At 42.9% G+C, this 26,863-nt stretch overlaps 1 protein-coding gene across 2 annotated transcripts in view; it reads right to left on the reverse strand.

Moving 5' to 3' along the window:
- CEMIP (cell migration inducing hyaluronidase 1) overlaps positions 1-26,863 on the reverse strand; it is a 153,481-nt gene that overhangs the window by 18,544 nt on the left and 108,074 nt on the right. For both annotated transcript variants that reach the window (XM_014581656.4, XM_089782060.1), the window contains exons 12-21: positions 24,215-24,390; positions 23,261-23,470; positions 12,457-12,662; positions 10,792-10,861; positions 9,847-9,975; positions 8,584-8,669; positions 5,644-5,775; positions 3,670-3,705; positions 3,406-3,561; positions 1,521-1,701 (exon numbers count right to left, since the gene is read on the reverse strand). In XM_014581656.4, coding sequence (XP_014437142.3) covers positions 1,521-1,701; positions 3,406-3,561; positions 3,670-3,705; positions 5,644-5,775; positions 8,584-8,669; positions 9,847-9,975; positions 10,792-10,861; positions 12,457-12,662; positions 23,261-23,470; positions 24,215-24,390 — 1,382 coding nt within the window. The remainder of the gene's footprint in view (positions 1-1,520; positions 1,702-3,405; positions 3,562-3,669; positions 3,706-5,643; positions 5,776-8,583; positions 8,670-9,846; positions 9,976-10,791; positions 10,862-12,456; positions 12,663-23,260; positions 23,471-24,214; positions 24,391-26,863) is intronic.

Raw genomic sequence — 26,863 nt, forward strand, 5'->3', positions numbered from 1 at the left:
GGTCATACACTGCAAAGGTCTGCTTAGTCGTAACCATTTCCTGTTGATGGTGAACGGAAGCTGGGGGCAACACAACCAGCATTCTACTCTTGTGGCCTCCATCCTGCAGTGTGGGGTTCAAGTTTTGGAGTAAGGCTGAGGGAGATTTTTTTTTAAATCTAATTTAGTTCATACATCCCTTCTTATTTGAATTTGCACTTACCCTGGAACAATCAGTGGCCTCCCTTGGGAGGCTGCTTATGTGACTTCTAACCAGGGCTGGATTAAGTCCTTTAGAGGCCCTAAGCACTGAAAAGACTATGATGCCTCCCATATGTAATTCAAAATAAAAACAATACTTTACCCTAAAATCTTTTTTGGTGCCCCTGCTTTGCTGGTGCCCTAAGCACGTGCTTAGTTTGCCTATTGGGTAATCCAGCCCTGCTTCTAACCAGTGGTTCTTATGCAAGTGAAATAAATTGAATGTCATAAACCAGCCTGATGCAACATGGCTGAGGCTGGGTCAGATTCTTCTGGGGATTTTTTTTCTTCCTACCAGACACTGGGCACAAGAATCTTTAATCAACTTTTCTCATGGATTTTTAGCAAGTGTGGTATTGAGTAAAAATGAAGCAATCAAAATCATTCCTTCAATCTACAGATGTCTGTAAATACACTTGAACGGGTTGTTAATTGGATTCAACAGCTGCCAGGTACATTCCATCAGGCAGAGGGACACTTTCAGGACCAGCAGGCATATATTTGTACAAGCAGATGCAAAAGATACCTGCCAATCTCTCACCAGGATTAGTTGTCGCTAATTGCTTGGTTTGGTTCAAAGAAGCATCCAAAAGATCACATACTTATTCAAAGCTGATAGCAACCTTTTTGGCCAAATTCTGCTCTCATTTACATCTGGGGAACTGATGTCAATGGAATTGCCAGATGTAAATAGGAACAGAATCCCCTTTGATTCTGCCCAGTGTGGTTGGATCTCTCATGGGGACGTCCATTGGTATTTCTTGCTTCTGACTGGACTGCAACTTTTATAAGGTCAGCCTATCTAAGTTGGCACTTCAACATCTTACCCCAGATGGAACCAAAGAGGCCTTATTTTCCCTCTCACCTACCTTGGTTTTACTTCAACTGTAACTATATTAAGTTCAGTAGAGTTACTACTTGCATGTGGGAGGGGAAACAGGCCTATGGTAGTGCAGAAGCTCGCAGAAATAGAAATGCTATTTATTTATATGAGAACCCAATTTGGGGGGAAACTGGCCTGCTTCTGATTTGCTCCGAGTTTGCAAGAAAGTGGGGCTTGTTTGATTTAAAAAAAAAAAAATCGAAACCAGTTTTCTTATCCCTCATTTACACTTAATTCACTAAAAACAGGGCAGTCATTGGGACTAGGATGTCAGAAGTTCTGATGTTGTTTCCACTCTCCCCCCACTGCCCATGGCCATTTCCTGCCTCACACTTTTCTCCATCCCATTCAGTTCAAAAACCAAATGACAAGGAACCCATTTTGAAAAATAACTCACAGGCACGTCTTCAAATATAATGTTGGTGACGTTGTTATTGGGGCAACTCTGCCAGGCATTGTTGAGCCGGAATGCCAGGGCACTTGTGTGACGACCATCCAATGCAGCAAACTTGCGAAACGTGCAGTTTTGGACATTGATTGGACCATCATAGAACTGAATCCCACGAATTGGAAAATTCCTAAAATATATTTGAAAAGTAGAGAGAAGGAGATCTGGTCACAATGTGTTACCGTAGACATCAGACATATAGCCACAGGCTTTTTCACATTCTGATTTCAGGGAATGCTTTGTAGCAGACATTATTTTGCATAGTCAGCAGGAGAACTCTGGGTGAGTGCTGCTTTTGTTTTTGTTTGTGCAACCCTTCAGTTCCTATGAGTTCAGTCAAGGTCTCTTTGTGTCTAAGCAGATCATCTTTGTTTGGTCTGTACTCCTAAAGGGAAGGAACATTGGATAATGCCAAGGCATTGACCTAAAAAGAAAAAATTAATGTGGCAATCACAAATATGTCTGCAGCAGCCGCAAAACCTGCAACCAATCAGATGTGCGCTCCTCACACTGAATCACTGAAGAGCTAAAATCCCAAGACAGCTTTCATAGGCGCATGGAGATAAACAACCTGGCTCCAATAAAATAATATTTGGATTTTCAAGCAGCAAAACTGTTGCACTGCCTGGGATACTGTTTTAAGTTAGTGAGCACACTCCAAAGCACCTTAACCCAGAGACTGTTTAGATCCCAGTGGAGAGGTAGAGAAGACATGTGCTTTTTTACATTTTGAGTTCACTGAATGTCATGTTTTAGCCAAGCCTGTTAAAGGGTTAAAACATGTCAATGACTGCTCATAATAAACAAAACCATAATCGTTTACTCAAAGGAGCGGTCCTTCCTCACACAAGAATTTCCCATTCAGGTAAGTGCTCCCTGCCTTTGGATGCTCTTATATACACAACTTCCTCCACTGAAGACAACGGGAGAATGTTTGTATGTAAAGGACGGAAGAACAGAGTATTATAAGAGCCTCCTTTCACTGTTGGTATAGGGCAGGGGTTGGCAATCAGCTGCCTATGGGCTCAACATTATCATGTATTAACCTGCACAGCCACAGGTATGGTTGCTTGTGGCTCCCATTGGCTGTGGATTGCCGTTCCTGGCCAATGGGAGCTGCAGAATGTGGCCCAGATTGGGACACCACTTCCTGCAGTTCCCATTGGCCAACCGCTTATTGCCCACCCCTGGTATAGAGGATTGTCCTATGGGGACTCCTTTGATAAGCAGAATTGAGGAGAGCCATGCAGAAAATACAGGATTCGATCTCTTTGTGCATCAGAGGCTTCTATAAGGGTGGTTATATTTTAAACAACAAACAACAACAAAATACCCTTGCATTTGCAAAACCAATCCAGAGCACCAAGATCATGGGTGAGGTCATCCACGACATTCACTAGCAGCTTGTAAAATGTTTAACAAGGGCATAAAGATCATGTGAACCCAGCAGCAACTCCACTTGGTCCAAAGCCCAGGCAAGGGTTCTCAGAGAATTCCTTGGTGACTGGTAGCTGATACGGGTGGAGATTGTGGCATTGCCCCATCCTTGCTGACTACATGTACAAATCTTGCCCAGTTCACAAACTCTTCCTCTGCCTTAGCTGTCCCCCAACCCAGTTCATGAAGCAGGTATTGATGCTGTCCTGGCAGCCTGCAAGCACATGCCTGCCAGCAGCAGCTGCACAATGAGGATCTTGGGAACAAGAGCCATGAAACAAAACCCTCTGTGTATAATTTCTCTAGTTTCAGTTACACCAAATAGTGCTGAAAAAATACATATGTTTAAACAAACAGGAGGGTAAAGCACAGTTCACTTGTGCTGGACAGAACTTACTGGCCTATGGGGAGAGTCCTTCCACTGTGATCCAGGCCTCCGGGACCCCAAATGTGGTTGTTCATGGTTTCTGTTCCCACGTTTTTACTTTCACCGACAAATAGGCTGTTCTTTATTTCTTGCTTTGAACCATCATCATGTGGGAAAGTACCTCCGCTAGGAGAGACAGGACTGTGCGTTAAAAAGGGCTCCTTCAGGCAAACTTTGTTTTGGAATCAGAGGACAGAGCAGGAGAATGGTAAATGGGGAAAGAATAATGCTTACCTTGCCAAGGTCAGGCCAATGCCATTGTCAGCAAACCTGCAAGGAGAAAAGAGTAGGGAGTGTTTTACAAGCCATGATACAGAGCCTTTGTGCTTCCCAATGCTAAACTGGGATATCCAAACCAGGAAGGAATTTATTATTAACAAGGAGGGTTGGGGTTAATTAACAAAATGAAGCTTCCCTATGTTAAGTGGGAGAGTGCAAGGCACTAAAAGCTTTAGCAATTTTGTTTATATTCCACTTGGTGAAGAAAAAGTTTGATATCATGACTCATATAATGTGTCTAGATCAAGTGTTAGTGTCAGTTTGATAGATTCTTAACTGGGATTATAACCTGCCATTGCAGGAGGAAGGACTTCCTTATTGGATACTGATTTGTTTCCTCCCCCTGCCCCATCTCTGTCTACCATGACTCTTTCAAAATTATTTAAGGAGGTCCTGTTTGTGTACCAAACTATTTTACACTTTTTAATAATCCTCTGCCCTACACACATTTCCCCCTTATGCACCTCTGTGCTTATTACTCATATAGCCTTGCCACACAGTAGCTCAAGAAGTGGTAGAAGTTTCTAACTTCTGTTTCATCAGTGTCAGATACCAGAAGTAAAAGCTACTGAGCTTTGGTGATATTCAAAATCCAGATTTGTACCTGAGTCTTAAATGGTTCCTATTTTTATAATGGCATTAACTGGAACGCTTATTACAAACACTCTCCAAATTTGGAGGAAAGTGAGAATCCAGATACAGAGATTCACGTTATAGTTTAATCCCCTCTTTACAATGTGCTGACAAACATCACAGTTACAACTTGGTGCTAGAATTTAAATTGCCATGCACAAGATGAAAGTCAATGTAAAGCTAGGAACAGAATAAAAACAATTTCCATAATTTGATCACTAGGTGGTAGCATATTACATGCTATCTGCTTTTCATTTATTATTTCTACAGCCTCAGGAAAGGTTTATGTACTGCATGCCACATTAGTATTTGTTTTGTTAATGTAATACAAAGATGTCACTGTAGAAAAGGAAATGAAAATTAACTCTGTGGTAATGATTATAAAAACAAACTATAGTTTGAGGGCTGTACCCGCAGAGCCAGATGCATTGAAAAGAATGTTGCCAAAAATTGATAAAATGGAGACACTCATGCAGTATTTTAAAAATTATGGTATCTCTGACTAATCCAAACAAAATGCAACTGATCTGAAAAGGCAGGAACATTAAGCATTTCTGGCTAACACAGTCCATAAGGACAGATAACATGGCGACTTGATATTATATTTCTGTTCATTCTGACCTACTTTCATTTTTGCTAATCTCTGAAGTCCCAGTGGGTGATTTTAAAAGGTTAGGACTATTCTAACGTAAGGCAGTTTTAGCAGGCAACTGGATGCCACGGCTAGGCAAACAATTGAACTAGTGTAGAGCTTTTTTTTTTTTTTTTCCCCTCAGTAATGGAGATTGCTATCAAGATACTGGATCAGGGTGGACAGTGAAGACAATCATCCAGTCCCAAGTGCAAAGAGGAACAGCACAGGAAATTGCTTTCAAGGGCATACAATGTGCTTTTCCCCGATTCCTCTCCTTCCCTCCCATAAAGCATAGTTTTGTGTCTGCTTCCTTGGTACTGTCTTATTCAGCACAATGCTGAACCACATAAAATAAGGCGGTGGAAGCTGGTTAGATTTATATGTTTTCTGTTTATTTTAATCTCTTCATTTTTTCCCTGTAGAATGGTTTATCGGAGTCAATTTTTGCTGCTGCTTTGAAAATCTGGACAAAGTCACACTTAAAAACAATTCAGCAGATTCTTTACTTCAGACAAAACAGATTTTGTAACAATGCCTGTGTTTTCTTAAAGTTTCGTATTTATTTTAATCTTGACCATGTGCAAGGTGCAAAGCGATATAAATAATATAACCACAACTACGCTTGCCAGAACCGCGAAGGGTTGAAATAAGGCAAAACTCACTGGCAGTCATCCAGCCATACGTCTCCACCCCTCAGCCAGGCCCCGTGGTCCTGGTTCTTGTACGCAATAAAGCGTTCAATTATCGCAGGTTCCCTAGGCTTCAAAGGGTCTGCGTCTTTGTGTGGACTGTATCTGAAAACACAAGAAGAGCAGAAACGGTTGTCAGTGGAAGGCAATCTACCTCAGTGATCTTCTATTGCTACAATGACTTGTTAAACATTTGGGGGCGGTGGGAGGTGGGGGGAGGATTGTTTCTGCTGCACACAGAAATTACCAGGCAAGAACTGTGGACCATAAACTCTGATAGTGACCAGTACCTACTACCAGGAATGTGCAAGAAATGCTCCAATAGTTGTGAAATAACCTGCCCCGGAAAAAAAAAAGTTTCTTCCTTTAGTTAAATGTTAGTTTATGTCCTCAAGCATGACATTGTATTCCTTTTAAAATTCTTGGGGTTATTTAAAAATCCTCCCTATTATAACTCTGCATATTCTTGTTATTCACCTAAATGTCCAGTTCTTTTCTTTTAATCCGGCTTAACACCAGTTTGTGTGGCTGTGAATTCCATGGGCTAACTGCGCATTGTACAGAAAAGCAAAGATGGCTGAAACGTGAACGCATTTTGAGGAGACTGTGAAGGTTGCTTCTTTGCTGTTCCTACCATATGTCACCTATTAGCTTGCAAGCTCTCACACATGATGAAATGACTGCCTGGTGAATCATGGAGGAAGAAGCATTTCCACAGTAGTCTGTCAGCCTGCACTTGGGTGTTAGGATCTGTTTAAGCCCTGTCAGAAAGAGGCTAGGTCAGATAACCAATATCTTTTATTGAACCAATGTCTGTGTAACTTGAAAGCTTGCCTCTCTCATCAACAGAAGTTGGTACAATAAAAGATATTACCTCACCCAATTTGTTTCTCCAGTATCTCAGGACAGACACAGCTACAACCACACTGCATGTTGGAGTGTTATTTAGGGTATGTCTACACTACCACCCTAGTTCGAACTAGGGTGGTAATGTAGGCAACCGGAGTTGCAAATGAAGCCCGGGATTTGAATTTCCTGGGCTTCATTTACATCTCGACGGGCGCCGCCATGCGGCACGGACTAGGTAGTTCGGACTAGGCTTCCTATTCCGAACTACCGTTACTCCTCGTTTCAAATAGTTAACAGATATTTAATAGCATTTTGTTTCACGAGGAGTAACGGTAGTTCAGAATAGGAAGCCTAGTCCAAACTACCTAGTCCGTGCCGCGTGTAGCCGCGTGGCACGGAGTCCGCACTAGCGGACATTTAAAAATGGCGGCGCCCGTCGAGATGTAAATGAGGCCCGGGAAATTCAAATCCCGGGCTTCATTTGCAACTCCGGTTGCCTACATTATCACCCTACTTCGAACTAGGGTGGTAGTGTAGACATACCCTTATTCCTGCTCCTCAGTGGCAACTATCCATATCATTACTAAGGGTCCTGTCAAATACAATGCCGTGTAGAAAAACCTGACAGATTAGTATCCACAGCAGTGCAGTAATGGACAGCACCGAAATTAAAATTCATGGGTCAGAAATAGCTATCAAATCATTAACAGATATTTAATAGCATTTTGTTTCACTTCATAAATCATCCCATCAACCTAAAATAAAAATAATGATCATGTGGCTCCAGCAAATGATCACCACTTTGACAGCTTCATCCTTATGAAATCACTTGGTATTCATGGTAAAAGCACGCATCCTGGTGAATTCACTAGATACTATCAAACAAATTCACTTTGGGATGAATCCGGTCTCTTTTACACCAGTGTGTATCTGGAATAACTCTTGGAAGAGGGAGTTAACATGGATGTATACTTCTCTGACTGAAAACAGAGTATGAAGTCAATGGAGTTACCTTCAACTTACAACAGTTCAACACAGCACAGAATCTGTCCCAGTAACTTTGGCTGTGGTTGTACATGGCTGCGGGGGAAGTACTAAATCCACCAATGAGATTCAAGGAGAGTGTCTCACTGAAATGGTACGGGGAGGTCACACCCTATCGGTGATTAGAAGAAAGTGAAAAAAATTCACATCTTCCTCCTTCTCAACAGAGATTCGTCCACAGGTGTCTGTTCTCATTGCAGGGTCCTGGGGGAGCATGGCTGGAGGTAGCTGGTCCATTAGGAGAAAAAACTGAAACATGAGAGTGTTTGAGTCGTTCTCTCTCTCTGACTTTGGGATCTATACTAATAATTAGATTTGACCTCTGACCAGGGGAACTGCGTGCGAGAAAACATATTCCTTATTCAATTCTTTGGCTTATGTCAACAAGCTTTCTGAACCAAATTGAGCAATGTTTCTTTGCATCCTTTGAGCTCTACAAATATAATGATCTTTTCATTTTTATTTTAAATACATTAAATGTGGGCCATTGCCCAAACACATTGGTGGAGATGGTAGGGTAGCTTCCTTCATATAATTATCATCAGTGAATTATCAGATTTGGAAGTTGATTAAAATTGAAATGAAACATGAGTTTAATTTCAACATCTTAAAGAAGTGTTATGCTTCTCCCCGAGACATCTCTTCTTTTTCCATTCCTATCTAGGAAACTCTTGCAGCATTTTTTACCTAGCAGGAAAACTGCTTAAGAATCATTTTCTTCTCATCGATTTATACAAAAAACTGCAGGACACCCCAGAGTACACATGACTTCTGCTTCATCTAAATCCAGAAGTGATCAGCAAGGGTCTGAGAACCACGTGCTGAAATCTCCAGATGGTGGGGAAGGAAAAATGCACAAGGGTCAAAAGTGGCAAAGTCAAGAAAAGTCAAGAAAAGATCTGGATACAACTCCTACTGATAACAATGCAGAGATTCCCAATGACTTCAGGGGGAGCAGAATCCAGCCATAAATGTGCATTATGCACAACTTTCCAAACCAAACCATAGAGAAAGTATTACCTCCCAGAAATCAGTGTCAGAAAAGGTCTTTTGTCCTTATCAGACGCTGGTGTAGTTTTGACTCCATTATCAATGATCATGCCAGCCTGAGGAGGAAAAGGAATTTCATTATGTATTTATACACTTGAAAATTACTCTGTTTTAAGTTTCTGGGCCAAATCCTCAGCTGGTGCAAACACCAGGGCTTTTTTGAAGTCAAAGGCATCATCCTGATTTACTCCAGCTACGAAGCTGGACTCATACATTTAAAATAACTTCTAGACCAACACCCATAAAGATGGTGCAACATTTTAAAATATTGGGAATGGGTTTCTGAGAAGGACCAGAATTTTTTGTTCAACTTGTCCTGATGATCAATTGAGCAAAATGTTCTTCAAAGTCACTAGCTTTCTCTGACTTGGGTTCCAAGTTGGGTGCCTTATGCCTTCTGCTTTTGGAGAAGTGAATCTTTAACTAATAGCATTGCTCTTCAGAAAAAAAATTGTATTTCGTTAGAATTGTTACCACTGAAGTTGATACTCAAGCAATCTGGCAGTGATAGCCTGCCCTGAAGTGCTTTTCCTGGAAGATGTGCATCTGAGAATTTTGTCATAGTATCAGCAGTGTCCTATAATGCATCATTCCAGCATGAGAAACAGGAGGACTGTCCACTATATTATCTTCTGTCTGCAGCCTCTTAAAAAGCCCTTGTGTTTTCCAGCTGTTCTGCCACAACACTAGCCAATTAAATACATGCTGCAATCTAAAGACATTAAGTAATAGATTCCAATGTACAGTCTCCCAGGGCAGTAAGTTTGGGCTGAATAAGTAAAGAGATTTAGGAAATAACTAGACTCAGCTTATATTATTTTATCCACCAGGTGCTCTTTGATCAATGGCTAACATTGGCAGCAGTGATCTATAACCAGACAAGCAGCCAAAAGATGCTGCTAGCAGCATCATTTTAGAGAACAAAAGCAGACAGATCACCTGGTGGAAACAAAATGAATGGAAGTAAGATCCTCTGATCTCCCAATGCCCACGGGAAATTTTAGCCTTTAGGCCAAGAATAGCAAATTGAATTCAGGGTAAACAAAAACTGTTGTTCTATTTATACCAGCAAACAAGCCACTTTGTTTGTAGGTACAACTGTGAAAATTAGTTTGTAATTGCTGGTAGTGAATCAGAAATCACAGGCCATATTAGCTCATAAGCTCCTGAAAGCTGAAGGAACTGAGCTCTGTTTTTAGACAAGAAGATTGTTTTCATTGCATGCAGACTCACTCGGTAGTTGGAATGTGCCCGATTGTTGTAGAATTTTCCCATTGGAATGTGCTCAGAGTAGCCCGGAGAATATTTTCCTTCGGAGGGCCCCGTAGGCACATGGTGAAAAACAAACCAAAACCCCGTTTCCTGTGAAAGGGAATACACACTGTGAGCCATCACTTGATTTTAACAGATTTACATTGGTACAGGGGCTTACCAGGAAATAGCGCAAGGTAAAAGCCACAGATTTCATGACATGGTAATGCTCTGTAACTATATGAAGAACACCCACACAAGCAGTTAGGGACAGCATTTTTTTGGGACACCTAAAGTTAGTCTCCAACATCCATCCTGAGGCAACAACACGTAACCTTGCCTGATTTTCAGATGTGCGGAACACCAACAAACCCTACTTATGTTAATGAGAGTTTTAGGTGCTTAGCACCTTTGAAAATCATGCCACTCATTTAGGTGCCCATTTAGATGATATAGGAGCCCACATTTAAGTCCTGAGATTTGGCAACTTTGGGCCAAATATTTTTTTCAAATAAAAAAAATCAAGTAGAGACAATTGAATGGAGTCAACTTTTTTGGAGAAGTAGCATCAGTATGGCTTTAAATGTCACAGGCCTAGATACCATTCATGTGCTAGTTTAGGACGGAGTCTGTCCCCGCTGTAGTCAGTAAGAGCTTTGCCATTGGCTTAATGGGAGCAGGAGGGATAGGTCTTATACAGGCTGTGCTTTGGGAATTTTGTAAAAAGTAATCCAAGTCTTCAAACCCCAACTACAGCAAGTGGCTAGAAGTGTGGAGGTGGAGGCAAGGAAGATTGTATTTGCAGCAGTAGCAGCGTTAATCTGTGGCTTTCAAAAATGCCTAAGTAGTGGAAACAGTAAACACCGGAAGTTGCAGGGCTATTGCAGTTATTCTGGATTTTCCCAAATAAGAAATCTTTGTACTCACTTCGGATCCTGCAGCTGCACAGTTTATAAGGTTGTTATGAGGATTGGCCATCCAGAAAGTGGATACAGCGCTGCAGAGGAGGGAACAAAGAATAGCATGAAAATGACACCCAAGGCACACAGGAAGGAGTTAGCTTTCCATTGCATACAGTATCAGCAGGTCAGATCACACAGCAGAAAGGCTACTGCCTAGAGTGTAGCAACTGGGGTTTCTTTCTCTTTCATCATATCACAGCTGTTACCTTCATCTACAGATGCAGAAAAATGGCCTTATCTTTAAAGACCTCAGGAATGAAATGAAGAATTTCTACTGAAACCCTAAGGCTAGTATCAAGCTGTTATATCAATTATATTTTATGATAAGGTAAACGTGTCATTACACAAGTTACAGACAAGAAAAGCCCTACAACAGTGCTCCAGGTTCGCTGGAGATTGGTTTACCCATGGCTCTGAGAACGTGTTTCTGTGGGCTTGTTACAGAAATCCCCTTACATCTGCTCTTTCCATATGCTACTGTGTTTCACAAAACATATTCATTACCACCCCCCACTGGATTCTCAGTCCCCGAATATTCCCTGTAAGCCGAGCACCTCGGCAGCCACCCAGAAAAGATTCAAATGCTGCCCAGCTGATTAGCGGAGCACTCACAGCTGGTAGTATGCATTTCTACTGTGGTGCACATCTGCACATGCCTTAGTGCACATAACACAATTTATTCTGCACACTCATGGAAAAAATTAGAAGGAAACATTGGTCCACGGCCAGATTCTCATATGTCTTTAGACTTAACACTCTCAACTGAAATCAATAGGACTAGTCACAGATTAAGGTACTAGGCAACATGGCAAAGATGGGCAGAATCTCGCCCTAAATTACTTTAAAAGTTCAATCCAAAGCTAAAAAGAAAGAAAGCCTTCTGACGTCACAAAGCCTAATATTTCTAGGAGTCACTCAGCTGGCAGCTAGAGGGGGTGTGTGCTTAGAGTTGGTTTCAAATAGAAACAGGCTTTAAGAACTTTCATGCACTGACTTATACAGCAATCTGTAGTAGGGATTCTATGCCTATGCAAGCTTTGATCTGCCATTGCCACGTTCCAGAGTCTTGATGAACTATATTAAACATAACTCTCTGATCTGAATTTACTCCCTGCGGAGTATATGCCAAATGAATGTGAAATATGACTTTTTGGGCCACTCATCCTCACATTGAGTAGTACCCATCCTCCACAAGGAATTCTCTTCTAATCAGCGGGACCAGTTGCAGACATGAATATGAATAAAGGTGGCAGAGTCTCCCATTCACAATTAATTGAATTTTATACCCACATGATAGTGGTGTAAATGAGACCTTAGGCAATGCAGAGTCAGGGCCATTTGTCTGCACTTTGAAAGGGATTCATGCACAGCATCCACCATAACAAGCATTTTAGTTGACCTTACACTAAAAATACTAAGCAAAATCATACCCTGCATGTGTAAATGTATAAATAGAACAGAAGCATCCTCTAGAGACAGCCACCTTATCGTTTTGAGCATATGACCCATATTCCTGAAAGAAAATGCTTAATTATATTTACCCAGTCCTGTGTTTTATGGATGAGAGTGTCAAATCCTACATGAAGGAGGAGGGGAAAAAAAAAAAAAAAAAAAAAGAATGCCTACTTACTTGCAATCCTGCCTGGGTTTGGGGATATACCCTGGGTAGGCCCCTTCTGTAATCAGCTTGCACATTTTGCTGTCTCGGTCAGATGGAAGGAGAGTGCTAGGCTTAACAAGCAGTCCAAGGCAGTGATCAAACGTGTTGCGTTCTTCTGGCCCATCCTCAGTAAAGAAGCAGTGTCCCAGGGCGTTGTAGCCGACAACATCCTTGACCTGCATGTACAAAGACGGAACTGCATTCAGATTTAGTTTCCTAGACACTTTAATGAGTAAAATAATAGTAATAGCGTTGTTATTATCTCTGAGTCAGAGACCAGGGCTCTAGTGTATTAGGAGCAGTACAAACACATTGAACAAAAAGACTTGTCCCTATGAGTTTACACGCGAAGCGACAGTTTAAGCTTTTAGATTCATTTCGAAGTTGCCATTTATTATCAAGTGCTAATTACATTCTGATGTAGTCTACATGCCAAGGAGGGGATAATATTACAGCGAAAGGCCAACATTTTGAGAAGATGAAGAGGCATCAGCTGCTTAAGCCACATCTGGGCTCATTCATCTTTGTGTGCAGTTACACAAATAGCTAAATGGACTAAAATGTATCTCCTGAAGTGAAAACAAATATTTTTGCAGGCTATTAGAGATGCTGCTAGTTGTTTACTGGACAGTCGATGTTGTTTAAGGTCTGACGTGACCCTTTATCCGACCGATGGCGAAAGCTTTACTTGAAATTGAAACAAACCAGCTGGTGTTAGTCACTGTAGCTCCACTGAAACCCCTGCAGTTCACATATAGTTCACACTGCAGCCCTCTCATAGAGCTATGCTGACTTACCCCAGTTGAAGATCTGAGGTAAAATTCTTAGAAGCAACTAAATGACTTATAAGGCTTGGTCTACACTTAATAGTTTAGAGCACAGCCACAGCAACACTAAGCTGGAAGTGTGGCCATGGCATGGACTCAGAGGGTATGTCTACACTACCCTTCTAGTTCGAACTAGGAGGGTAATGTAGGCATACCGCACTTGCAAATGAAGCCCGGGATTTGAATTTCCCGGGCTTCATTTGCATAAGTGGGGAGCTGCCATTTTTAAAACCCCGCTGGTTCGAACCCTGTGCAGCGCAGCTACACGGGGCTCGAACTAGGTAGTTCGGACTAGGCTTCCTATTCCGAACTACCGGTACACCGCGCTGCACGGGGTTCGAACCAGCGGGGTTTTAAAAATGGCGGCTCCCCGCTTATGCAAATGAAGCCCGGGAAATTCAAATCCCGGGCTTCATTTGCAAGTGCGGTATGCCTACATTACCCTGCTAGTTCGAACTAGTGGGGTAGTGTAGACATACCCAGAGAGAGCTTTCCCAGTGCTCTATATAAACCACCTCTATAAGGGGAGTAGCTAACAGTGCTGAGAGTGTGGCTCCCAGCGCTTGTTGTCTGCTTCACACCAGTGCTATAACTTGCTGTGCTGAGGGGGAAGGTGTTTTCACACCCAAGCCAGAAAGTTACCTCGCTGTAAAGTGCCAGTGCAGACTTGACCTCAGGAGCCTAAAACTGGGGCTGGGAGGAAAACAACATTTCCGTTACATAGAAGAAGTTGAGGTTTCAGAAACGCTTTTTTGTTCTGATGTGGAACAAACTTGAGACCTTTCAAATTCTTTGTGAAAAGTGGGAGAGAGCCAGAGATCTCCAGCACCGGCAACAGCCAGATGATTTAGACCACTCACTTGGGATGTGAGAGGCCCAAGTCAAATCACCCATCTCTCTGGCCCAGAAAATACTCTTTGTCTAGACAAAGTGGAACAGTTCAAACACGACACACTGACATGAACTCTGGAGAGTGGACTGAGAGACCCAAGCTCAAGGTTTCTGCTCTGCTAAATTCAGAGCAGATACTAGAACCTGGGTTTCTTACATACCAGGGAAGTACCCTAACCCTTGGGCTACTGGCTACCATGGGGTTGTGCCATCTCTAGCCAGATATTCCACCCTAGAGGAGAGAAACTTTCCTGATGCGATTCATGTGGAAACCAAGCCACTTCCGCTGAACTGGTTCAGAGTTGACAAAACAGCTTTTACAATAGAAAGAAGTTTTGCTGACACCTTTACAACCAATTCTACCAAAGACTCATTTTCAAACTCTAGTTGGCAATCTAAGTTCCACTGACTTTAAAGGAGACTTGGGTTCCTAAATGCCTGTGTCACTTTTTAAATTGCCTACATCCATTTTCAAAGTGTTCCCTGATTTTTATCTAAGGTCCAAACAAGGGGAACCAATTTTCAGGACTGAACTTGAAATGGTTACATATATACTCTTGTAAGACAGAATACTTTGCCAGCCAGATCTATTACATGATACCATCTGCAAACACATGTATTATGCATTGCCCATGGTCCAGTATAAATAGTGAAGCTTCTGAACACAAATCATCACAGTAAATTAAAGAGTGTTAAAATGACATGCAGTGCAATGCATTCCATTAAATTGCTTCTCTGAAATTTGCTGCTAACTCTCTGATTTAATTAGATAGCCATGCAAGTCTACCACCACCAGGATTTCAGTATAAAATGAGTGTGCACCATTCCTTCTGGAACCCATGACATCTGACAGCCATACACTTAGAAGCACCTATTAGATACTAGAACATTTTAGGGAAATGAACCATCTTGAAGAAGAGCATCATCAGTAAGGCCTTTAATCACAGAGATTAAGCTGACCTGCAACTGATCAGCTGTGTATATCTATTATTTTTCCTGAGCACATGGGAGATATTTTAAAGATACATATATGGTGTTTCTGAAGCGTTTAGCTGCTGAAAGCTGACAAGTGACTTTTCAGACAATTCCTCAGCTACCTGCTACACCAATTCATCATGCTAGTGAACAATAGCACTAAATCTGTATTGCTGGAATACATCAGGACTGAAAAGCAAAAAACTGACATATTACTTAGAACATGGCTAGGGAACAAGAGATGCCTGAATAGGTTCAGTACCATTGCAGAGGTAAATATCTGCCAGTATTCTGAGAAGGAAGCCAATATATTGGGATAGGTTGGAATGCTACGCTGAATCATCTCCTTTGACAAGACACTCTAATGCAGGATTGGAGCTCTGGGGCCAGATCCTCTGCTGGTGTAAGTCAGAATAGCTCCACTGAAATCAAAGTAGCTCCACCGATTTACACCAGTTGATTTACTCAATTGATTATTTTTCCTATTTCTGGCCTGTGGTATGACTCAGTTCCACATTTGTCCGTTTCCTGTGTGTTTCACTTTCAGATTCTTGTGCACTTGCACAGTGCTGAAGAGTGGGAGCACTGCTGGACAAGGTTTATTTGTTTTAAAAAAAAATCCTCTCTCCCAATGGATTTTTTTTTTTTTTTTTTTTTACATTTCACAAAAACATTTCAGGAAGTCCCTGTGCTTATTTTAACTAATTTATGGCTAGATTTGGGAGTGCCCTTTTAAAAAAAGCAATTGCTACGTAGCGCAGTTGGATTACCGAGAGCAGATACCAGTATAGCAGTTAGAGAACATTGCTTCTAATCCACACCCACATAGCTCTCCCTTGAGTGCTGCTAGACAGCTTATCAGCCTTCATTTAATGCCCACCCCTGATAAGAGCTTCCATTTCAGCGCACACTCTATGGGTTAGTTCAGTGGGGCTGGCCAGGGTGTAAGTAGCAGCAGAAGTCGTTCAATAAGGTTTGATGGAATAACCGAGGGAAAGCTGGCCAGTGTATTGATGCACTCATGGACATTTTAAAATATGTATTTATGGCAACAAGGCCATTATGACCAGTCTAGTTTTAGAAGGACCGTCCACACCCTTCCTGTGAATATGTGCTTGTGGGCAAATGTAAAACATGTCTGGCTTGACCCAGCCACAGCCATTCATGTATTGTCCAGAGACCAGCTTTCACTATTGGTGTGTAAATCCGCAGGAACGAAGAATCCGCCATCAGGAGCAAACCGTGACATTTAATTATTTTTTATTTGTAATATTTTACAGCGTTGACACTTCTATGCCGGCTGCCAAGGGTACTAAAAGCAAAGTAATTTGTGACACTAGCAACAGGAGAGCCCAGAGGGGAGTCTGCATGAGAATCTCCAACCTGCTTTAACAATGACTTAACTGTTACAAAATACCCAAGTGCCTCCTCCCTCATTCACCAAAACATTAAGCAAGCCTTTAACTATAAGCCTGTGAGCGGTCCCATTGAAATCAATGGAAATACTAGAAGTCCGTGGGACGAAAAGATAAGCATCTGATCAAGCACTTTGCTGGTTCAAGGCCTAATATTCCAGCAAACTTTTTGTGTGCGCATCTACTAAGAGGCTAGTTCACGCAAAAATCACCAAGGAAACTGGTCTCATGGCAGTGTTGAATCTATCTGCTCTCAGAGGCATTGAATGATATGCAAGGCATAGGCAGCACAGTTTCCTGATTTTCCTTGCTATAAGTTAGCAAACTTAAATACATGGTGCCTAAATACTACATGGAGGAGCACTTTTGAAGTGCATGTCAACTGTACTTTCCTCATTGGAGATTTGACTGTTTTTGTGACGTCACATAGTATCTCAAGGTGAAAAGGAAACTAGATTTCATAGCAGCAGAGCAGCATTGTGGGATCAGCGGAAGCTTTGAGGAGGAATTGTTCAGGGTATGTGTCCAATTATAAGGTAATTAGATTGAATGCTTTTTAAACTGAAATGAACTAAACCTGTGTAGTTTATCAAACTTTTAGAAATCCTCTTTTGTGATGCAATGGGACAAACGGCTAGACTGAACAGCAAGGAATGTATCTCGCCGGGCATTGAATTTTCAAACAGAGGACAACAAATGTGCCACTACAATCAAATGTGTAAAACCATTTGTGGGTGACAATGAGAGAAGATTAGTAAATTATACATTTTTAAAAGTAAATCTAACATTACATTTTTAGAGGTGTTTTTTAAAAGTTGCATTTCTCTTTTATGGAGATTTCTTTCAAATAATTTACCATGGAACAAACTTCAAGGTCCCTCAAGGAATCACTGTTGTTGAGTAACACCAGAATTAAGCAGTTTTCTTCAATCACATCAGACTGCATTTCATCACTGATGTCTTGGCTTGAAAAGCCTGAGAACAGGGATCCTTGCAGTATTTCCTAGTCACAATGACATGGTTTTCACTTGGAAAAGGCACAAGGGACTGAAAAATTTCCAAATACCCTGTATAAATCCACCCAGCTGACTCGTGAAATGCCACGCTCTGGGTATTTGGTTTGGCAGTAAGAGCAAGCATCAATCAATAGAGACACAGTTTAAAATTAGAACCAGAGCTGAGGTTTTAGTCAGTCCTCTGCTAATCAACAGCTGTGTAACTGCCACATAGCTTGAGGATGTGTTTATGACGCCATTATTAGGAACCTTCTCATTACTTGACAAACAGAGCCCTGGAAATTCTCTTCTACCAGGATGTGTGTTAGTTACATTCTTAGCTACCCTGAGCTGCTAGATGACTAGGGAAGAGTATAAATTATTGCTTAAGCATGCAGGGGTGTAATCAGGAAGGCCAAGGTACAATTCAAATTGCATCTAGCAAGGTATGTGAAGGGTAACAAGAAAGGTTTCTACAGGCATGTTAGCAACAAGAGGGTGGGACCCTTACTGGATGAGGGAGAAACTTAAACAAATAGTCTAGCAGCACCTTAAAGACTAACAAAATATACGGATGGTATCATGAGTTTTCATGGGCACAACCCACTTCTTCAGATGAATGGAGTTAATAAAGGTCCAGCTCTGGTAACCTAGTGATAGATGATATGGAAAAAGCTGAAGTACTCAATGCTTTTTTTGCCTCTGTCTTCACAGGAAAAGTCAACTCACAGACTATTGCAGTAGGTAACACAATATGTGAAGGAGGTGAGCAAGCGTTGGTGGAGAAAGAACAGGTTAAGAACTATTTAGAAAAGTTGGATATATGCAAATCCATGGGTCTGGATTTAATGCATCCGAGGATACTGAGGGAGTTGGCAAATGTCTTTGCAGAGTCTTTGGCAATTATCTTTAAAAACTCGTGGAGATCAGGAGAGGTCCCAGATGATTGGAAAAAGGCAAATGTAGTGCCCATCTTTAAAAAAGGGAAGAAGGACAATCCAGGGAACTACATATCGGTCAGCCTTACCTCAGACCTTGGAAAAATCATGGAGGGGATCCTCAAAGAATCCATTTTGAAGCACTTGGAAGAGGGGAAGTGATCAGGAATAGTCAACATGGACTTATCAAGGGCAAGTCATGCCTGACCAGCCTGATTACCTTATGAGGAGGTAACTGGCTCTGGACACGGGGAAGTCAGTGGATGTGATATACCTTGACTTCAGCAACACTTTTGATAAAGTCGCCTACAAAATTCTTGCCAGCCAATTAAGGAAGTATGGATTTAATACATGCACTGTAAGGTGGCTGGAAAGCTGGCTAGATGGTCAGATTCAGTGAGTAGCGATCAACAGCTCAATATCTCATTGGCAGTTGGTTCAAGCAGAGTACCCCAAGGATCGGTTCTAGTGCCAGTTTTGTTCAACATCTTTATTAATGACCTGGATGAGGGGATGGATTGCACCCTCAACAAGTTTGCAGATGACACTAAGCTAGGGGGACAGATAGATACATTGTAGGGTAGGGATAGGGTCCAGAGCAACCTAGACAAATTAGAGGATTGGGCCAAAAGAAATCTGATGAGGTTCAACAAGGAGAAGTGCAGAGTCCTGCACTTGGGACAAAAGAATCCCACGTACTGTTACAAGCTGAGAAACTTGTAGCAGGTGAGCAGAAAAGGACCTGGGAAGTACAGTGGATGAGAAGCTGGATATGAGTCAGTGTGCTCGTATAGCCAAGAAGGCTAATGGTATATTAGGGTGCATTAGGAGGAGCATTTCCAGCAGATCTAGAGAAGTGATTATTCCCCTTTATTTGGCATTGGTGTGGCCACATCTGGAGTATTGAGTCCAGTTCTGGGCCCCCCATTACAGAAAGGATGTGGATGCATTGGAAATGGTCCAGCAGAGGGCAACTAAAATGATGTGGGGGCTGAAGCACATGAACTACAAGGAGAGTCTGAGGGTATGTCTACACTACAGCGCTAATTCGAACTAACGGATCCAGACTAAAAAACTAGTTCGAATTAGCGTTTTGCTAATTCGAACTAGCATGTCCACATTAAGTGGACCCTGAACCGGGCTTAAGGATGGCCGGAAGCAGTGCCGGCAGGGCAGCAGATGAGGACTTAGACCGTGGAGCTGCTGCCTCAGGCTAGCCGAGGGCTAAGCTTAAAGGGACCCGACCCCCACCCCGGACAGACAGTTCTCAGGGGTGCCCCGCTTGCAAAGCAGTCCTGGCTTGGAGTGCCCTGAGTGCCCACACTGGGCACATCACAGCACTCGGCCATCAGACCGGCTGCACTTGCCGCAGGCTGCCATCTGGGGAGAGGGGACAATTGGGGGGCTGCAGGAGAGCTTCCACCCCCAGAAGCCCGCAGAGCCAGCCCAGTCCTCCCCATCAGGGGCTGGTACCCCATTCCTCCCTCACCTCCTTCCACTTACCCTTCCTGATGTACAAAATAAAGAAAACGTGTGGTCAAAAATAGAATCTCTCTTTATTGAACAAAACTTGGGGAGACTTGGAAAAGGAGGTGGGAGAGGGGAAGAGAGAGGCTGGGAGAGGGGAGGGCAACTAAAATGATCAGAGGTTTGGAAGAGGTCCCATATGAAGAGAGGCTAAAGAGACTGGGACTTTTCAGTTTAGAAAAGAGGAGACTGAGGGGGGATAGGATAGAGGTCTATAAAAGCATGAGTGGGGTGGAGAGGGTGCATCAAGAAAAGTTCTTCATTAGTTCCCATAATAGAAGGACTAGAGGACACCAAAGGAAAGGAATGGGTAGCAGGCTTCAAACTAGTAACAGAAAGTTGTTCTTCACAAAGCAAAGAGTCAACCTGTGGAACTCCTTGCTGCAGGAGGCTGTGAAGGCTAGAACTAGAACAGAGTTTAAAGAGAAGTGAGATAAAGTCATGGAGGTTGGGTCCATGGAGTGGTATTAGCCAGGGGGTAGGAGTGGTGTCCCTGCCCAAAGTTTGTGGAAGGCTGGAGAGGGATGGCACAAGACAAATGGCTTGGTCACTGTCTTCAGTCCATCCCCTCTAGGGTCCCTAGGGTTGGCCGCTGTCGGCAGACAGGCTACTGGGCTAGATGGACCTTTGGTCTGACCCAGTATGGCCATTGTAAGCTCAGGGCTCAGGGTCGGGGGTCTCAGTGGACCACCTTGATTTTCATGCACACCTGCTCCTGGGTGGCCAGGCTGGCAGCTCTCCTGCCCTAGACGGCCACTTTCCTGTGCCTAGTGCGGAGGTCATGGACGAGGTCCACGATGTCCGCACTAGCCTGGTCCCGGGAAGAGGCGGAGGGCTGGGGGGCATTGGGTGGCTGGCTCGAGCTGTGCCAGGTGCAGGGTCTGCTAGCTGGGTGCTGGCAGGCTTGCACCTGGCACGGGCACCGTAGCCAGCCCGTGCCCCTTTAAGGGGTCTGGGGCCGGGAGGGGGGCAATAGAGTTTCCCTGGTGTTGGCCAGAGTGGCCACCAGGGAAAGCTGGGGAGGGCTAGCCTCCCACTAGTTCAAATTAAGGGGCTACACACCCCTTAATTTGAACTAGTAAGTTCAAACTAGGCTTAGTCCTCGTACAATGAGGTTTACCAAGTTCAAACTAAGTGCTCCACTAGTTCGAATTTAGTTCCAACTAGAGGAGCGCTAGTGTAGCGCCTATCAAAGTTAATTCGAACTAACGTCTGTTAGTTCGAATTAACTTTGTAGTGTAGACATACCCTGAGGGATTTGGGCCTATTTAGTCTGCAGAAGAGAAGAGCAAGACGGGGATTTGATAGCAGCCTTCAACTTCCTGAAGGGAGGTTCCAGAGGGGATGGAGAGAGGCTGTTCTCAGTGATGACAGATGGCAGAATAATGAGCAATGGTCTCAAGTTACAGTGGGGGAGGTCTAGGCTGGATATTAGGAAAAACTATTTCACTAGGTGGGTGGTGAAGCACTGGGATGGGTTACCTAGGGAGATGGTGGAATCTCCATCCCTAGAGATTTTTAAATCTTGGCTTGACCAAACCCTGGTTGGGATGATTTAGTTGGGGTTGGTGCTGCTTCAGATAGGGAGCTGGACTCAATGACCTCCTGTGGTCTCTTCCAGTCTTTAGATTCTATGATATTGGAAAGGAATTCTATCCCTCTGGATCCCCAATAAAGTTTAGATAAGATAAAGCAGAACAGATTTTTCAGAAACCAAGTCTACAGTCGATTTTAGGATCCTGTTGAACATAAAATAGTTCAATAATAAGTTAATGCAGGTGTGTTTTTGAAATACCAGTGATATATTTGGAGAATTCCTAGCGCTCCATCATTTTACAGAGCCAGTGGTATGGCATTTTGGTGGTCTCATGTTAAAACACTCATCTGTTATGCACAGGGTTGAGATTTTGGTTGGTTAAAACTTGTTAAAAACACAGTCGTATATTGGCTCAGATTCTTTTTTTATTTTTTCCTGTGGTGCCAACACAGGAAAAATGTGGAATTCCTGATGGCCTAACAGGCATGTTGAGGCCACTGTTTTGGATTGATGCTTGGGAAATGTTGAGACATCAGTCCTAACAGCTGGCACGTGCTTTTATAAGGTCTGCTTTCAAAAATACATTTCAGAACCTTTTCTGAATGTTGGTCACAGTTTCTCTCTCACACATTCACAAAATGAACATATAGGGCGGTTGGTTATAAGGGGTTTCTGTGCTAACATCCAAATAGTGCTTTTTGGCCCCTGCCTAGGGAGCCACAAGCAGTTGGATGAAGTGAACATGGGGTCTTAGTTCTAATTTCTACCATGAGCAGCTTTCACAATATTAAGTAAAGTTAAAGTTGATGAACACACTAAAGGAAAGTGACATCAACAAACTGCTCTGATTTGAGAAGGCACTAGGAGGTGCTCCATGACAAACCCATCAGAGCTAGCGTAACAGTGACACAGAACACATGAATTTGCTGATCAAAGCCTTTTTGGATTATACTCAGCACCAGTCCACATGCTGTTCATGCCACAGGCAAGCAGCACGGATGGGTCTTATGAAAATGAGGCAACGTTTTCCATTGTGTTCTTTACTGTGAAGTAGAATGAATCTCCCAAGGTTCAGGGAGTTTGCTTCTGTTGTGATGGTCATCACAAGTGTTCTCCTGTGCTATAAAACTTACCTGTTAAAGAAATGCAGCTATAAGAAACCTACAGGATTACCTTATTGTTCTGACAAACAGCTCTGTTCAATCCTGGGTCTCTGACTGTGTATGTTGTGAATGGGAATTTCAAACAAACCCTTATTAGCAAATGAAAGTGACCTTAGACCTGATGACCACCTTCTTTAAACAGTAAACTATTTGTTTATAGCTAGATTCAACAATGCATTGTAGATGAGACTGCCTGTAGGAGTCTCTGAATACAATGGTGTTTGAAAGCCTTATCAGCTCTGCGTTGCATATACAATTTAGCCCCTGGATTTACATTCTTATGTTGGATTCATGTTTTAGACACATGCTGAAATATATTTATATTAAATAATCACTCAATAAATCCAGGGCAAAAGAGCATTGGGTCTAATTCTACAATTCCATAAGTAATGAGACTTATTTCAGCGATTTGCATATCCTTTTCATGACATTAGGGAAAGAAATTGGGCTGGTATCAAATATGACATGTTGATCAGGCAAGCAGCCATCAAATTGCTGTTTCTTACCAGCAAGCCATTGGTGCCGTGGACTGTGACACAGCGTGAGAAGGTGTGGTGAATCGCGACATCCTTCACATAGGTCAGAGGGTGGTAGCCTCCCTTCTCATCCACATCGCCTGCCAAGTGGAAGTGAATTGGATAATGTCCCATTGTCTGTTGGCCCATATGTTTCAATTCGAACCCTTCAATATGTGCAGCTTTAAAACCAAGACCAATCTGCAGAACAATAAAACACTAGTCAAGTGTCAGTAAGAACATCTGGCTGCTTGTTTCATAGTCACTATTGCATGAGGGATTGGTGTAGCGGTGTTTGTCCCAGGATACTAGAAAGACAAGGTGGATGAGGTAATATCATTTATTCATTGGATCAACTTGCGTTAGTGAGAGAAACAAGCTTTCGAGCTTACACAGACTTTTTCTTCAAAAGCTGTGTAAGCACGAAAACTTGTCCTTCTCCCAACAGAAGTTAGTCCAATAAAATATACTTCCTCAAACACTACCCCCTACTTGTCTCTGTTTCATATTAGTTAGGCAGAGCAAGTCTCTGACTATGACAGTTGATAGAAGGGGTAGAGTTTAGAGTCATAAGAACCCGTTGCACAATGGTGTCACGTAGTTTGCAAACTCAGGCAAAACTGATTGCCTTTAATGCTTTTCATAAAGCAGCCGTGTTAGATTTATACCCTAGGGGAGATGGGCTTGAACTGAAACCCCAGAACTGAGTACCCCCAAACTCTAGGGAAGTTGGAATTAGGATCCAAACTTTGTAAGCAGTGAGCTCTGAGCCCCCACCAATCTGGCAAGGTAATGCTTGAAGAATCTATTCTAGGAATGTCTTGTTTACTTTGTAGGCCTCCTTCCCTCACAGGATGGTCCCTGCCATGTGGCAGCTCCCTTACTAGTTGCATGTTGTTTGGGTCTGCGTAGAAGAGGAGTATGAGTAAAAGATTTATACTATACCTTGATGTGTCCCCCAAAAGTGTCAAAATCGAAGAAGGTGCATAAACTGTTGCTATATTCATAACATTGCCTCTCCACCTCTCCCATCACCACTATATTTCGGCTTAGAAGCCCTACTTCTGCTCTCATGTCCACTCCGTCAATCACTTCTCCTATATGAAGGTATGTTGCTCTCCCTAAAGGAACAAAGTTCATTTTTATGTTTATTCTGTAAACACCACATATACCAGCTGACACTCATGACCAGCTGGGATTGGGGAAGTAATGAATTAAGCATGTGAATCCACAAAAATTGTTGACAGGCATGCCAAAGCTGGAGAAGCCCAGAGCCCAAGAGTCACAAGGTCTGATGGAGACAGCCTCTACAGAAGGGCTGTGTCTAGACTGGCAAGTTTTTCCACAAAATCATCTGATTTTACGGAAAAACTTGCCAGCTGTCTACACTGGCCATTTGAATTTCCGGAAAAGCACTGACGATCTCATGTAAGATCATCAGTGATTTTCCGGAAAAACTATGCTGCTCCCGTTTGGGCAAAAGTCTTTTTCCAAAAGACTTTTGCCCAAAAGGGCCAGTGTAGACAGCATAGTAGTGTTTTCCACAAAAAAGCCCTGATCGTGAAAATGGTGATCGGGGTTTTTTTGCGGAAAACCGCGTCTAGATTGGCCACGGACGCTTTTCCGCAAAAAGTGCTTTTGCGGAAAAGCATCCTGCCAATCTAGATGTGCTTTTCCGAAAATGCTTTTAACGGAAAACTTTTCCGTTAAAAGCATTTTCGGAAATTCATGCCAGTCTAGACGTATCCAAGATGTAGGATTTGTGGGGTATGCTTGGGTCACTTGGTTAGGCCCTAAAGTAACTATTGCTGTTAACCATGTCCCAGTTTTGCCACCGTGAAGAGAGACCATGCAGTAACCTAAAAGCATTTTTACACTTAGAAAAATGTTTAGCTACAAGTTTAAAAAGTTTAGCTGCAAGAAAAACTGAACACTGGAAATTCTCCCACGCTCTCAGCCCAGAATTATTTTTCATGGTGTATCTATAGTTGTAGGACACTGGAAAAAGACTTTTTATGGCATGGCTCATGGACCACTGCTGGCCAAATCCCCCCCAAAACCAGCAGCTGTTTCGCTACTGCTTTGATCACGAGCAGGATTGGGCCACTCTGCAGAAATCCTGAATAAACCACAGCTCATGACCATCCCTGCTGATAATCCAGTCAACTGGCTGGAAGAACTCACGTGGTTTTCATACCACTTGACAAATGTAAATGCTAATCCCCCAGCACCTCCCTCAACCCACATGCAATGTGTCATCCTGCACCGGCTCAGTTTGAACTAGCGGGGAGCTCTGCATATAGAAGTGTGCAGTGGTCTCCCCTGCCAAGACATGCTGCAGATGGCTATCTTGAGAGTTCAAGGAAAGAGGGGACTTTGCATGGGCTGGCCAGAAGGGGTGAATTCCAGCCAGTGTGAACAACTAGAAAGCAAAATAATCTCAGTACTGTAATTGCATTAAAACCTGTGCACGATGAACTCCTTCCTGGCTCAGCTCTCTTGCAGAAGAAGCAGCAGGAAAGACTTATTTGACTGACTACATTCCATATTATTCCAGTAAAAATAGGTAATAAACTCTCTAAGTAAACACTGTGCTGTAAAGAATGTTACCCTGGCATGTATTTCATTTCAGCAGAGACATACACAGCAGTAATTAGAAACAAATGGCAGGCTTGCTGCTGAGAGATCTTGGAGAGGCGCATTCTGTTTGAGCAGAACCGTGATGTAGGAAAGAGGGGTTTTAAAAACCTTGAAATGTCCTCTTTTTAAATGAAACAGGATGTTCTCACTCCATAATAAAGATACATAGACACCAGCTTGATTCTGTTTACCCTCCTTTGGCCTTCCAGTGAAAGGTAATATGCCTTAGGAGGATAGGGCCTTATGCTGGGATCTGGAACAGCTATAGTCTTTTCTGGCTTTAACACTGCCTGGCACTGGCTAAGTTACTCCCTTTGCTCTCTCTGCCTCAGTTTGCCCATCAGTGAAGCCCTTTGACAACCTTGGATGAAAAGTGCTAATCTAATGAACAGAAGTGTTACGATGCCAGACACAGGTCCAGCTTGCCTGTTATCAGAAGGAGGGCATCTTCTACCCACCGTATCTAGTAACTCTAGTCATCTTCTGGTGGAGAATGAGTTCGAGTACATACCATGCAAAGGTAAAGGGAAGTGTAGACTGACACGAAGAGGAACCAATTGTTTGATGGGATGTTAGTCATGAAAAAAAGGAACCATTTTCCCTCTCCAGCTGTTACCCCTGGCTCCACCTCTTGAAATCTGCACCATAATTGTATGCCAACATGTGGGAGAGAATAACCCATTTGTAGTACAGGCAGTCCCCGGGTTACGTACAAGATAGGGACTGTAGGTTTGTTCTTAAGTTGAATTTGTATGTAAGTCGGAACTGGCGTCCAGATTCAGCCGCTGCTGAAACTGACCAGCGGCTGACTACAGGAAGCCCGAGGCAGAGTTGCTCTGCCCCCAGCTTCCTGTAATCAGCTGAGGATCAGTTTCAACAGCGGCTAAATCTGGACGCCTGGAACAGAGCAGCCCGTGTCTCCCTGGTCTGCTGGGGGTGGGGGGTACAGCTAGT

Source organism: Pelodiscus sinensis, chromosome 14 (genome assembly GCF_052426305.1).
Source record: "Pelodiscus sinensis isolate ZL-2025 chromosome 14, ASM5242630v1, whole genome shotgun sequence".
NCBI classification, from domain to species: Eukaryota; Metazoa; Chordata; order Testudines; family Trionychidae; genus Pelodiscus; species Pelodiscus sinensis.